General features: G+C 46.8%; 1 protein-coding gene across 1 annotated transcript in view; it reads right to left on the reverse strand.

Annotated features, from left to right (window-relative positions):
- The window catches only part of Pnpla7 (patatin like domain 7, lysophospholipase), a 65,282-nt gene that overhangs the window by 9,440 nt on the left and 40,633 nt on the right, over window positions 1–15,209 (reverse strand). The window contains exons 21-24 of the mRNA XM_090331033.1: window positions 7,383–7,446; window positions 6,832–7,000; window positions 5,295–5,477; window positions 4,465–4,583 (exon numbers count right to left, since the gene is read on the reverse strand). Of these exons, the coding sequence (XP_090187159.1) occupies window positions 4,465–4,583; window positions 5,295–5,477; window positions 6,832–7,000; window positions 7,383–7,446 (535 nt within the window). The remainder of the gene's footprint in view (window positions 1–4,464; window positions 4,584–5,294; window positions 5,478–6,831; window positions 7,001–7,382; window positions 7,447–15,209) is intronic.

Below are 15,209 nucleotides of genomic sequence, written 5' to 3' on the forward strand. Positions count from 1 at the left end.
TGGCACTCCCTCCACCCACCCCACCTGCCACCCCCCCCAAAAAAAGACTAGACACAGTGGCTCACATTTGTCATTGACACTGCTTGGGAGTCTGAGATTGAAATATCATTGCTGAAGGCCAACGTAGGCAAAAAGTTAATGAGATGCACATCTCAGTCAATAAAAGGCTGGTGTAGGGGAATATGTCTGCTGTCCTAGCCACCCAGAAAGCTTGGTCCTGAGAGGATTGAGGTCCAGGCCTACCCAGGCATAAATATGAGATCCTCTTCAAAAAATGGGAAGCGAGAGAAAGAACTGTGGATTGGGTCAAGTGGCCAAACCTCTGCCTAGCAAGGATGAAGCCCTGCGTAAAAGCCCCAATACAGCCCCTCTCCACCCTTCCCAACGCTGAAGCTCACGAGCTGACAAGCTGAAAAGGGCTGACATGGAATCTAGTGAAACAGACATACATCATCACATACTTTCAGAACACCAAGAGTTAAAAAGCAGGTCTGGCGAGTTGAAATACCATTGGATATCTCAATACGAAAAGCTGTGAACATAAGATCACTCTATAAAACCTCTCAGGAAAATATATGTCCACTTAGAATTCTATACCCAGTCAAACTATCACTCAAGCATAAGAGCATAGGCTTGTCATTTTTCTCTCTTATTCGTCCACTCTTAAGGAAGTTTCTAGAGGATGTAGCCAACAAAAATAAGGAATACAAGCTGGGCAAGGTGGCTCATGCCTGTAATCCTAGCTACTCAAAAGGCTGAGATCTGAGGATCAAAGTTCAAAGCCAGCCCAGGTACAAAAGTCCGTGAGACTCTTATCTCCAAGAACCACCAGAAAACTGGAAGTAGTGCTGTGGCTCAGGGGTAGGGCAGTAGCCTTGAGCTGAAGAGCTTAGGGACAGTGCCCAGGCACAGAGTTCAAGTCCCATGATGACATAAAAAATAAAATAAAATAAGGAATACATCAAGATAGAGAATATCATGGAATGCAGAAAATGAATTCAACATAGGGCAGACACAAAAGCAGTTTCCAGGATCATAGTGGAGAAAAATTCCAATACCAGTAGTATGCTAGACAAGCAGAAGAGACGGCTGGCTGGCTGGAAGAGAGAGATGCACTGAAGAGAGGGCTGGCTGGCTGGAAGAGAGAGATGCACTGGTCTGTCTGAACCTACTCAGAGGACAGCAGTCTCCCAGCAGAGTGTCTATGGGTGTACCAGTGACATCCTTTGAAAATGAACAGATGCAAATGCCACAGTTACTATTCCCAAGGAAGTGAATGAGATCATAGGGTGCCATCCAGTATGGCTTAGCTCTGAAAGAATCATATCACCATGATGCCACATAGTGGATGCTGGCTGGACAAATCGGGACTGTAAATGAGGGTGGAGAGGCAGCACAACAGAGGCATGATGAGAAGCCATGTGTCAATAGGCTAGGAAATCAATAACCTAAAACTGAAAAGACCACACAATTAGTCCAATAGGAATACTACTTAGAAACACAGAGAAGCAGCTGACGAGAAAGACCTGCAAGTGGTTATTTCTGGAAAAGATTTGGCACTGGTATTGTGGGATAGACAGAGAATTTTTTTTATTATGCCTTACAGAATTACATGACTTTCAAATGTACCCTGATAATATGCTATTTTCAGCTTGGCATCAGTAGCTCACACTTGTAATGCTGGCTACTCAAGAAGGTAAGATCCGGAAGAGGATGGGTTTGAAGGTAGCCCAGGAAGAAAAACAAAAAACAACAACAGACTGAGCCAGCACCAGTGGCTAATGCTTGTAATTCTAGGTACTCAGGAGGCTGAGATACGTGGTTCATGGTTCAAAGCCAGCCTGGGCAGGAAAGTCCCTGAGACTCTTATCTCCAATAAACTATTCAAAAAGCCAGAAGTGGTGCTGTGGCTCAAGTGGTAGAGTACCAGCCTTGAGCACAAAGCTCAGGGACAGTTCCCAGACCCAGAGTTCAAGTTCCAGGCCCGGGGTAGGGGTGGGGAAGCAGACTGGAGGGACAATACTAGCCAGGCAAGTGCTGGTCCAGCACAAGCACAAGCTAAGCAAGTATGAAGTCTTTAGCACAAACCCCAGAAATGGCCCAGTCCTGGGCCTTGAGCTCAGGGCCTGAGCACTGTCCTTGGGCTTTCTCAAGGCAACAGCTCTACCACTTGAGCCACAGCACCACTTCTGGCTTTTTCTTTCTATGGATGTGGTACCTAGGAATCGAACCTGGGCCTCCGTGCATGCTAGGCAAGTGCTCTACCACTAGGCCAAACTCCTAGGCCATGCAGAGAATTTTTTAAATGCTGCTGGGCATGATGGCTCATGCCTATAATCATAGCTACTCAGGAGGCTGAGATCTGAGGACCATGATTCAAAGCCAGCTGGGGCACTAAAATCCGTGAGACTCTTATATCCAATTAACCACTAGAAAACTGGAAGTGGTGCTGTGGCTCAAGGTAGGGCGGTAGCCTTGAGCTGAAGAGTTCAGGGACAGTGCCCAGGCCCAGAGTTCAAGTTCCACAACTGACAGAAAAGAGCAGAGGAGGAGGAGGAGGAGGAGGAGGAGGAGGAGGAGGAAGGGGACAATGCCCAGGCCCAGAGTTCAAGTTCCACAACTGACAAAAAGAAGAGGGCGGGAGTTTGGCCTAGTGATACAGTGCTTGCCTAGCATGCATGAAGACCCAGATTCAATTCCTAGTACCACATACGTAGAAAAAAAACCCCAGAAGTGGTGCTGAGGCTCAAGTGGTAGAGCTCTAGCCTTGAGAAAGCCCAAGGACAGTGCTCAGGCCCTGAGCTCAAGCCCACACTAAAGAAGAAGAAGGAGAAGGAAAAGAAGGGAAAGGGGAAGGGGAATGGGAAGGGAAGAGGAAGGGGAAGGCAGAAGAGGGGAAGAAGGAGAAGAGGAGGAAGAGGAAGGAGAGGAAGAGGAAGAGGAAGAAGAGGAAGAAGAAGAAGAAGAAGAAGAAGAAGAAGAAGAAGAAGAAGAAGAAGAAGAAGAAGAGGAGGAGGAGGAGGAGGAGGAGGAGGAGGAGGAGGAGGAGGAGGAGGAGCAGGAGGAGGAGGAGGAAGAGGAAGAAGAAGAGGAGGAAGAGGAAGAAGAAGAAGAAGAGGAGGAGGAGGAAGAGGAAGAGGAGGAAGAAGAGGAAGAAGAATTTTTAAAATGCCACTTTCACTGAAAATGCTGTAAATCTGGCCCATAAGCCAGGGAAGCCTGTCAGAAGATTCAAGAGAACAAGTGAGGGGAAAGCTGCTCAGATCTTGGATCCCAAACTGAGGTGAGCCCAGTGCCATTTCACCCACAGATGGAGCAGGGTGTCAGGATCCCTGGAGGACCCTCACTGCACACCCCTCACTCCACCCCTTCTTACAGATCCCTCCCTGTGCACCACAAAGCTCCCCACCCACCCCACCAGGGTCACCTCAGTTCCATAGTGGTACAACTAGAGCCCAGCACAGGGCACTGGCAGGCCCCAGTCCTGGGAAGGTTGTCTGGCCCTCCTCCTCTGCTCCTAGCTGTCGCCATTTCCCTTCAAGTTGAGAAGGGTGCTAAGGGTCAGACAGCAACTTGAGGGAGAACTATTTGGGCTATGTCTCTCTCATTTATGGACCTGGGCACTGTCCCAGCACTTCAGCTCAAAGCTAGTGCTCTACCACTTGAGCCACAGCACCACTTCTGGTTTTCCAAGTGGTTAACTGGAGATAAGATTCTCATGGACTTTCGTTCTCAGGCTGGCTTTGAACCTTGATCCTCAGATCTCAGCGTCCTGAGTAGCTAGGGTTAAAGGCCTGAGCCACCAGTGCTGTAGGTCTTTTAAAGACCTCCCAGCTCAAAGAACTAAAGAACGTCTCTGGTTTGTGAGCACTTTAAGTTTATGCAGCACTGTTAAATGGAAACACACTCACTGGGATCCCAGTGGGGACACTGGCAAAAGGAAAACACAGGTAGTTTTCAGAAGAGGAGTCAGCGGTGGTAAGTAAATACTTTAAACAAAGACAATCTGAGACATGTTTTCTTTTCTTTTTTGTCAGTGCTAGGGCTTGAACTCAGAGCCTGAGCTCTGTCCTTGGACTTTTTTCTCAAGGCTGGAGCTCTTGAGCCACTTGAGCCACAGCACCACTTCTGGCTTTTTCTATGTATGTGGTACCAAGGACTCAAGCAAGCACTCTACCACTAGGCCACACTCCTGGCCCCACACGTTTTCCTTCATCTTGTGGCAACAACGAACTCCAGGCTTTCTGGGTCTGCACACAGATGGCCCCCAGGTTCTTCAGATGTCAGCCACGCCCCTTCCACCCGTGGAAACTCCCCTGAAGAGGACAGAGCCCGGGTGCTCTCAGGGTTTTCCACTGATGGCCCTCCCCCACCACCCTCCTCCCGACCCCACCACCCTCCTGTAGCCATGGGGTAACCATCACCTCCACAAGCAAGTGGAGCAGCACGTGGGCGTGGGCTCACCTCGCACCCCCTCCTCCAAGCACTAAGGCAATGGCATTGCCTGTCAGCACCCGTGCCAAGCGGGAGAAGTCTGAGTGCCGGTCTGGAGGCCTTTGGAAGACACGGTCGTACATCTCCACCTGAGAGAAGAGACCAAAAACAGCAGGGGCTTACGCAAAATCCTAGCCAATACCTCCTTCGTCCTCACTAACTGGGTGGCTTCTTCCACTAGTCAGCAATAGTCCTTTTTTCTCTAGAACACAGACCCATGAGCAAATGCCCGGAGGCGAGCCAGGCTCACTGAGGAAGCTGCTGGGCTGCTAGAGGCTAAGCCTCACTGAGACGTTCCCTCCGGAATTAGCCCACCAGTCCCAGCTGGAGACTGTCCAGTAGGCTGAGGCCTGCGAACAGCCTCAGAGTTCCCCCAGCCCACCCACCCCCTGGGCCTGCAGGGCAAAGAAAGAAGAGGTTTGTGTCAGTTCTGCTAGATGGGGTGACCTGACCGGGGTAGGGGGAGCTTTTGAGGTTCTTTGCTGAGAGTGAAATTCTCAGCTTAGCCCCTGGTTATTTCCTGACCCATCAGGCCCATCTTCCCAGTGTTCACTGGACCCCAGGTTCCACCATGATGAATCTCCCCTCATCTATAGGACATAGGACTCTTTGGTGGCCCAAGAAAACCAGATCATTCAGAAGCAGCACAGGCAAGCTTCCTTACCACAGCTCACAGCGCTCCAATGCTGGGCAACTGAGAAAGAGGAAGATGGTTCTGAATGTGCAAGCACAATGCAAGAGATCAGAGGAGGATGTAGTGGGGACCAAGAGTCCCACTGAGTATGCCCACCGGGCCTCACCAGCTTGGGCAAGCTCCTTCTGGAGAAGACACGCCGGGGGCAGCGGAGGTGCAGATGGCCAGAGCACCAGCTCCGCATGTTGAGCCACTCGGCGGTGTGGGCAGGCGCAGGCCCCTCCTCCCTGTGCAGCAGGATCAGCTGCTTCTGGGCACGCACGGCTGTGCTCTCCAGCATCCGCTCCAGCTGTGAAGAAGCAGGACCTGGTCGGCTAGCTCAAGTCATCCGGGAGCCTGAGGACACGGCAAAGCCAAGACCAGCACGGGGCCACCACCAAGGCCTGCACTGGAAACTGTCCTGTTCGCTGCCCCCCCCCCCAACACACACACACACACACGACAGGAGGCTGTGGGCCGGTCCAGTGAGGGGCTCCCTACTCTTGTGGCCAGCTGGGCTGTGACAGGGCCCCTCTTGGGGAGACTGATGCTCTGACTACAGCATCTGCCTGTGTGTTCTGGACAGTCAGGGTCAAGGGAGCAGGGTGTGAGCTCAGGGGTGTCTCCTCCTCCTGTGAGCACATGTTACGACCTTCCCAGAACATACATTTCTCAGGTGCTAACCGCTGAGGGAGAGCATCACTCCTGAAGACCAAGAGCACTGTCTAATCAGAGACGATTAGACAGGCTGGGCAGAGGCTGAAGATAAGGGTGCAACAGTGGAACAGAAAGGAGGTGGGAACAATAACACATCACATCACAGAGTTGGACAAAAGCCCATCCTGGGAAGGACTTGGAATGGAGCCCTGTACCTTGGGCCACACACAGAGAAAACCAGAAATGAACCAGAAAACCTCTGGTAAGCCTGGAGGCACACAGCTAGGTCAGAAGCTCTTGGGTACCTGCCTGTGTACATATCTTGTTACTGCACAGTAACCACTGGCTGAGAACATCTACATGCGCAGATGCCTTCTGTGGGGTGCTCACAAATAGCAAACCAAGCAGCATGGATAAAAATCCACCCATAGGCCAGGTGCTGGTGGCTCACACCTGTAATCCTAGCTGCTCAGGAGGCTGAGATCTGAGGATTGCGGTTCAAAGCCAGCCCAGGCACGAAAGCCTGTGACTCGTATCTCCAATTAGCCACTAGAAAACCAGAAGTGGTGATGTGGCTCAAGTGGCAGAGTGATAGCCTTAAGCTGAAGAGCTCAGGGACAGCATTCAGACCTAGAGCTCAGGCCCCATGAGTGACCCCCCCCAAAAAAATCCAACCATAAAAATGGATGGACAAACTCAAAACCTATTTAGGAAAAAGGAAATTTCAGAATATCATAAAATAGGTACATTTTCTATAAAATTTTAAACATGTGAGGAGCACTTGATATAACCTGTGAAAGTGTCAGACAGAGGCTGTCTTTACAGGGCGCCACCAGGGCCAGGGGACTAGGCCCTGCTAGGTTTCTGCTGAAGCCCCAGAGAACAAAGCAAAGTATGCTAGAGCATGTGTTGCAGACTACTGAAATCCTCTCCTGAATTCTTGAAATGTTTCATTCCAAGGACAAAGAAACAGGATTCCAAGGGGGAGAATCTCCCCAAGCGCTCACCTCCCCTACAGCAGGCTCCTGCTCACCCAGGCCCACGATGAGGATGCAGTCAGCCTGTCGGATGCAGCGCTGGGTCCAGGGAGTAAGTGTGCTGTCGGCTTGGTAGAGCACAATTCGGTGGATGTCCTCCTGCTGCCCCAGCCAGCTGGACAGCCGGTACTCGTGGATACTGTGAAACATGGACATAGCCCTTCACTTTCTGTGGTGACTCCCAGAGGCCCTCAAAGAGCACTGATACCTTTATTAGTATGCCTTCCTCCCACAGAAGCTCGAGGCCCTGGATCTAGGCAGCAGAACAGAGGCGGTGGCTGAGCTTAGAGGTTGGGAGTCAAGAAAAGGTGGAGTAGAGAACTATCCATATGATAAGGAGGAGCCTGGGGTCCCCTGCAAGCTCTGATGGTGCCCAGTGTGTGTGTGTGTGTGTAGTACTGGAGAGGCAGAAGGGCAGTGAGGCTGTCTCAGACCACAGCTACACCAAACCAGAGGATTAAGTGAGTGTTTTCCAAGCTGTTTCTATGTGAGGACAAACCAAGTGCTGGAGGTTCATATACCTGTCCAGGGCAGCAGAGCCAAAGCGCTGTTTGATGTTCTCACTGGTCAATAGCAGGACAGGGCCTGAGAATACAACCACAGTTATGCAAGTCTATCCCACAAGCCACCTCTGAAGACCAGCAAGGGTTCAGAGTGCTTGCTCCTTGTCCTGAGGTCAACACCACTGGATGGAGGGGACGGGCGACGACTCTCACTTGACAGTGGGAATGCCAGGCAGAGCCTGTCATCTCCTCTTGCCTGATAAGGGCACTTAAGCAGCCTCTCCCGAGTCCCACATCCCACTGTATATGTGCAGGCACATGTACACACTGGTGGCAGAGGCAGCATATTAAATTCCAAAAGCTGTAACCTCCCACACCCAGGGCAAGGTGGCTGACTGGCTCCTGCTCCAGTTCACCCACATATATTTGCCTTGGTGACTCTTAAGTTAGCATACTATTATCCTCATCTGAGCTAGTGTCAAAATCTGGGACAATAACCTGGTGGTAGTCACTTTTACTTCCACCGTGTACCATGCTGTGGTAGAGAGCATGCACCCTGAAGACCTCAGAAGCTGTTCCCTCTAATCATTTCAAACAAGCTTTTCCAAGAATATGTGATTAAAAACTACTCCCTCCCGAACTCCTAGAACTAATAAATCACTTTAGCAAAGTGGCAGGATACAAAAATCAACCTTCAAAAGTCAGTAGCCTTTCTTTCTTTCTTTCTTTTTTCTTTGCCAGTCCTGGGCTTGATCTCAGGGCCTGAGCATTGTCCTTGGACTTTCTCAAGGCTAGAACTCTACCACTTGAGCCTCAGCACCACTTCCGGCTTTTTCTATATATGTGGTATCAAGGAATCGAACCTGGGTCTTTGTGCATGCTAGGCAAGCACTTTAACCACTAGGTCAAACTCCTGGCCCATCAGTAGCCTTTCTGTATGCCAATAACACACAAACAGAAGGAGAAATCAAGAAAATGATCCCATTTGCAATAGCCCCCCAAAAGAATAAAATATTTGGGAATTAAACTAACCAAGGATGTAAAGGAAGTAGTTAATGAAAACTATAAAAGCCTAATGAAAAAAATCAAAGAAGATACCAGGAAATGGAAAGACATCCCATGCTCATGGATAGGGAGAACCAACATAGTGAAAATGGCCATATTACAAAAATTGATATATAATTTCAATGCAATCCGCAGCAAAATCCCAAGGACATTGTTTACTGAAATAGTGTAATCCAAAGGTTCATATGAAACAATAAAAGACCTAGAATAGCCAAAGCAATTCAGCGCCTGGAGTTTGGCCTAGTGGTAGAATGCTTGCCTAGCATGCATGAAAACGAGGGTTCAATTCCTTGGTACCACATACATACAAAAAGCTTGAAGTGGTGCTATGGCTCAAGTGGTAGAGCTCTATCTTTGAGAAAATCCAGGGACAGTACTCAGGTCCTGAGCCCAAGCATAGGAATGGCAAAAAAAAAAAGAAGAAGAAAAAAAAAAGCAATGCAGGTGGTATTATAATACCAGACTTCAAACTAAACTATAGAGTCATAATAACAAAAACAGCATGGTATTGGCACAAAAATAGATGAGAAGATCAATGGAGCAGAATAGAAGATCCAGAAATAAAACCACATACCTATAGTCAACTTGTATTTGACAAAGGAGCCAAAGATATACAGTGGAACAAACACAGCCTATTCAATTATTGGTGCTGGGAAAACTGGGCAGCCACATGCAGAAAACTAAAACTTGATCCCAGTCTGTCGCCATGCACAAACGTTAACTCAAAATAGATCACAGACCTCAATATCAGACCTGAAACTGTTACATGATAGAGTAGGAGAGACACTGGAACTCACAGGCACAGGCAAAAACTTCTTGAACAGGGTTCCAGGGTCATAATAGATTGAAGAGAGACTCAACAAATGAGACTATGTAAAAATGACAAGTTTCTGCACAGATAAAGACATAGCTACTAAAATAGAACAACAGCCAACCAACTGGGAAAAGATATTTACCAATAATACATCAGACAAAAGCTTAATATCCAATATCTACAGGGAACTCAAGAAACTAATCCCCTCCCAAGCCCAACAAATCAATCACTAAATGGGCAAGGAAACTAAAGAGAGACCTATCAAAAGAAGAGGCTAAGATGGCAAAGAAACATATGAGAAAATGCTCATTATCCATGGTCAGAAAGGAAATGCAACTAAAACAACCCTAAAATACCACCTTACCCCAATCAGAATGGCCAAGGCTTTGAACTCAAACAATGACAAATGCTGGCAGGGATGTGGAGAAAGAGGAACCCTACTGCACTGCTGGTGAAATGTAAACTAGTACAACCACTCTGGAAGGCAGTTTGGAGGTTTCCTTAAAAACTGAAAATAGACCTTCCCTACAATCCCGCCATACCACTCCTGGGCATCTACCCTGGGTATCATAACCCAGGATATGATAAGGGCACCTGCACAGCCATGTTCATCTCTGCACTATTCACAGTAGCCAAGCCATAGAAACAACCCAGATGCCCCACTGCAGGTGAAAGGATACAAAAAATGTGGTACATATATACAATGGAATTCTACCTAGCCACCAGACAAGATAAAATAAGGGCAATCACTGGGAAGTGGATGAAACTAGAGCGAATCATGCTGAGTGACATAAATCAAGACCAAAGGAACAAAAGGTGCATGGTATCCTTAATATGTGGATATTAGATGCAAATAGTACAAGAGAGATGACTCAATATTTGGGTACCCAAGGTTATGGACATGGTCTTAGAGATATAAACGTAACTACATAGACATAAAAATCTATGATGGGCTATATACTCGATAGACATAACGTTTTATTATATACATTCATATGCACCTATGACATACAAACCCTCAGGTTAATTTTACTTATGCTCTAAAATCTAAGTGCCAGTGATTGTACTTCTTGAACACTTGTTTGTTAAACATGACATTTGAAATATGATGTAAAAATCAGTGTTAGTAAATTCTTTTTTTTTTTTTTTGGCCAGTCCTGGGCGTGAGCTCAGGGCCTGAGCACTGTCCTTGGACTTTCTCAAGGCTAGAGCTCTACCACTTGAGCCTCAGCACCACTTCCGGCTTTTTTCTATGTATGTGGTACCGAGGAATCGAACCCGGGTCTTCATGCATGCTAGGCAAGCACTTTAACCACTAGGCCAAACTCCCGGCCCTGTAAATTCTTTAAATTAAAAAAAAGAACTAAGAACTGGCCAGGCGCCTGTCACTTAGGCCAGTAGTCCTAGCTACTTAGGAGACTGAGATCTAAGGATCATAATTCAAAGCCATCCTAGGCAGAAAAGTCTATGAAAGACTTTTTATCTTCAACAAATTACAAAAAAAAAAAAAAGCTGGAAATGGATCTGAGGCTCAAGTAGTAGAGTGCTAGCCTTGAGCAAAAAGAAGCTCAGGGTCATCACCCACAGCCTGGAGTTCAGACCCTAAGACAGGTACACACACACACGAACTAAGCACTACTAAAGGTTAATGAAAGTTTTTTTTAAGACCATGTCTTTCTGTGTTGCTCAGTCTGGCCTTGCACTCCTCAAATGATTCTCCTGCCTCAACCATCAAAAAATGACTTAATTGCCAGGTACTGGTAGATCATGCCTATAATCCTAGCTTCTCAGGAAGCTGAGATCTGCAGATCATGGTTCAAAGCCAGCCTGGGCAGAAAAATCTGTGAGACTCTTATGTCCAATTAACCACCAGATGCTGTAGCTCAAAATGGTAGAGTGCTAGCCTTGAGCAAATGAACTCAGGGACAGCACAGAAGAAAGTGAACAGAAGATGGAGCCAGGAGTGTAGCCTAGTGGTAGAGTGTTCACCTAGCATCCAGGAAACCTTGAGCTTGATTCCTTGGTACCACATACACAGAAAAGGCCAGAAATGGTACTGTGACTTAAGTGGTAGAGCTCTAGCTGGAGAAAGCCTAAGGGCAGTGCTCAGGCTGTGAGTTCAAGCCCCAGGACTGGCACAAGTAAAATTAAAAAATAATTCCATCCAGCAGTATATACACAGACATTTAAAAAAAAATACATGAGGGGCCGGGAGTTTGACTTAGTGGTAGAATGCTTGCCTAGCATGCAGGAAGACCCGGGTTCAATTCCTTGGTACCACATACATACATAGAAAAAAAGCTGGAAATGGCAGAGTTCTAGCCTTGAGGAAGTCCAAGGAGAGTGCTCAGGCCCTGAGCTCAAGCCCAGGACTGGCAAAAAAAATTTAAAAAAATACATGAAAAATGTTCCATATCATTGAGCACTAGTTAGTTAAACTAGTAAGTTAAACTTAGGGCAAAGCATCACTATCCATTTGTTAGAACAACTAAAACTAAAAAATATGAGAATACAAAATATTGGCAAGGATGTGAAATAAAACTGGGTTCTTCCTACATTGCTAATGGGATGTCTGCCTGGCTAACCACTATGGAGACATCCTGACAATTTCCTGTGAGTCTGAACACATTCTTATACTCATCAGATTCTTAGGTATTACAGAGCAGTGAAAATGTATGAAAATCTCTAAGCCTCAGTTAAACTCCTGGCCTTGATAGCAGGTGTGGAGTTACCACTGACAAAAACCTAGCAAAAAGGATGTGGAAGCCGGCACGGTGGTTCACACCTATAACCCTAGCTACTTAGGAGGCTGCATCTGAGGATCTTGGTTCAAAGCCAGCCCCAGTACTAAAGAACCTGAGACTCTTACCCCCAGTTAACCACCAGAAAACTGGAAGTGGGGCTATGCCTCAAGGGTAGGGTGGTAGCCTTGAGCTGAAGAGCTCAGGGACAGTGCCCAGGCCAGAGCTCAAGCCCCAAGACCACCACCACCAACAACAAAAAGAGGACTTAGAGTCTTTTTTTTTTACCCTTTTGCAATTGCCTAAGATTTAATTGCTTAAAAATACATTTCTGGGGCAAGGAGTCTGGCCTAGTATTAGAGTGCTTGTCTAGCATGCACAAAGACCCAGGTTATATTCCTCAGTACCACATACATAGAAAAGCTGGAACTGGTGATTGGCTCAAGTGGTAGAGCACTAGACTTGAGGAAAAGCCCAAGGACAGCACTCAGGCCCTGAGTTTAGCCCCCAGGAGTGGCAAAAAAAAAACAAAAATATACTTTTTTTTGGTCAGTTGTGGGGCTTGAACTCAGGGTCTGAGTACTGTCCTTAGGCTTTCTCAAGGCTAGAGTTCTACCACTTCAGCCACAGCTCCACTTCTGGCTTGTTCTGTGTATAAGATATTGAGGAATCAAATCCAGAGCTTCATGGATGAGATACTGAGGAGTCAAACCCAGGGCTGCATGGATGAGATACTGAGGAGTCGAACCCAGGGCTGCATGGATGAGATACTGAGGAGTCGAACCCAGGGCTGCATGGATGAGATACTGAGGAGTCGAACCCAGGGCTGCATGGATGAGATACTGAGGAGTCGAACCCAGGGCTGCATGGATGAGATACTGAGGAGTCGAACCCAGGGCTGCATGGATGAGATACTGAGGAGTCGAACCCAGGGCTGCATGGATGAGATACTGAGGAGTCGAACCCAGGGCTTCGTGCATGCTCAGTGAGCACCCAACCACTAGCCTGTGCTCCTGGCCCAAAAATACACTTCTTAAAGAAGAAAATAAGCTTATATTAAACAACATATCTTACAGAGCACCTGGAATCTGCCTTTAGAAATAGCCTAAATAATCCATACAACATCGCTGAAATGAATGGGATTTTCTTCATATCTCTTCAATACTGACCATGAAACAAAGATCAAGACAAACAGCTGGGTATCTGTGATTCATGCCATAACCCTAGCTACTTGGGAAGCTGAGAGCTAAAGGATTACAGTTTAAGCATAAAAGTTCATGGTGGAGCTGGGCGCGTTGGCTCATACCTGTAATCCTAGCTACTCAGGAGGCTGAGATCTGAGGATCCCAGTTCAAAGAACCTGAGATTCTTATTTCCAATTAATCACTAGAAAATGGTAAGTGGGGCAGTGGCTCAAGGGGTAGGGCTATAGCCTTGAGCTGAAGAGCTCAGGGACAGCGGGCAGGCCCAGAGTTCAAGCCCCATGACGGACAAGAAAAAAAAAAGGTTCATTGTGGGTCAGACATGCACAAACCCCTGGGTTTGATTCCACTGTACCACATACTCAGAAAAAAAAAAGAAGTGGTGCTGTGGCTCAAGTGGTAAGAGTACTAGCCTTGAGAAAGCTCAGGGACAGTGCTCAGGTCCTGACTTCAAGCCACCACACCCAACAAAATAAATAAATAAATACAGTAAGTCCCACAAAGAGGAGTACCTTACATTTTCTCTTATTTGTGGAAGTTACAGAGAAAAAGTAAAGCTACAAACAAAGTCATGAAAATAGAAAGGGGGTCGGTGGAAGGGAAGGGAAAGCAGGGCAGGAGGAAGGAAACAGGGAGGCACAAAGGGGGAAATAGAAGTACGGTGTGTGCTTGCATAATTTCACAATAAAAGTTGTGTTTACGATTAATACATACCAACCAAGAAGCAAAATACATAATAGATCACTTAAAAATACCTCATCTTGAGAACAACCTTCAAATATTCCATTAAGTATTATCTCTCAACGTTTTTTCCCTTCGGGAGGGGTTATTACTAGGGTACTGCCTCAAGGCCCCTGCTTGCCACACAGGCATTCTACTACTGGAGTAATGATCCAAGTCCTTTTTGCTTTCACTTATTTCTCCAAACCCAATCAGAGAAATCTAATCACTTTTTCCTTGCCTGGCTCAAACCACGATTCTCCTTTTTATAATTCCCACATAGCTTGGAGAACAGATTCATGCCACCATGACCATCTTTTTATTGGTTGACACTTTTGCCGCGGCTGGCTTTAAACTGAAGGTGCTATTTACTTGGGAGTAAAGGCTGAGCCACAGCACCCAATTTTATCTCTCAATTTTCTAGATTTTATTTTATTTATTTATTTGGGGGGGGGGAGTCATGGGGCTTGAACTCAGCCTGGGCGCTGTCCCTTCAGCTCAAGGCTACCGTCCTACCCTTGAGCCAAGCCCCACTTCCCGTTTTCTAGAGGTTAACTGGAGATAAGCATCTCAGGTCCTTTTGTGCCCCAGCTGGCTTTGAATCTCCTGAGTAGCTAGAATTACAGGCATGAGCCACTGTGCCTGGCATGTGTTTAAGGTTTTCTATAATTGTTTGTGCCAGTTACGGAGTATTTTTCATGGTATTGAAGTATGCACTCCTGTCACAATGTATTCCATACACAACACTCACTACATTCATTTTCAGACCATTTTAGAGAGACAATTCTAAGACTTTCTATATAAACCTACCACAAACAGAGTACTTGCCTAGCATGCACAAAGCCCTGGGTTCAATTCCTCAGTACCACATAAACAGAAAAGGCCAGAAGTGGTGCTGTGGCTTAAATGGTATACCATTAGTCTTGAGAAAGCTCAAGGACAGTGACCAAGCCCTAACTTCAAGCCCCAGGACTGGCAAAAATAAATAAATAAGTTAAAAACAGATTATAAAAACAAAACCTAGGGGGTGAGGGGTGTGGGGAGGGGAGGAAAATGGGTACCAAGACATGTGAAAGGGTATCAATGTATGTGAATTAATGCACTTTCTATCTGGCAAATATCATGTAACCCTTTTACTAATTACAATAAAAAAAAACCCAAAAAACAAAACCTAGGGCCTGGAGTTTGGCCTAGTGGTTAAAGTGCTTGCCTAGCATGCATGAAGACCCAGGTTCAATTCCTTGGTACCACATATAGAAAAAAGCCGGAAGTGGTGCTGAGGCTCAAGTGGTAGAGCTCCAGC

This window comes from Megascapheus bottae, chromosome 3 (assembly GCF_031878675.1).
Source record: "Megascapheus bottae isolate mThoBot1 chromosome 3, mThoBot2.hap1, whole genome shotgun sequence".
Classification (NCBI taxonomy): Eukaryota; Metazoa; Chordata; class Mammalia; order Rodentia; family Geomyidae; genus Megascapheus; species Megascapheus bottae.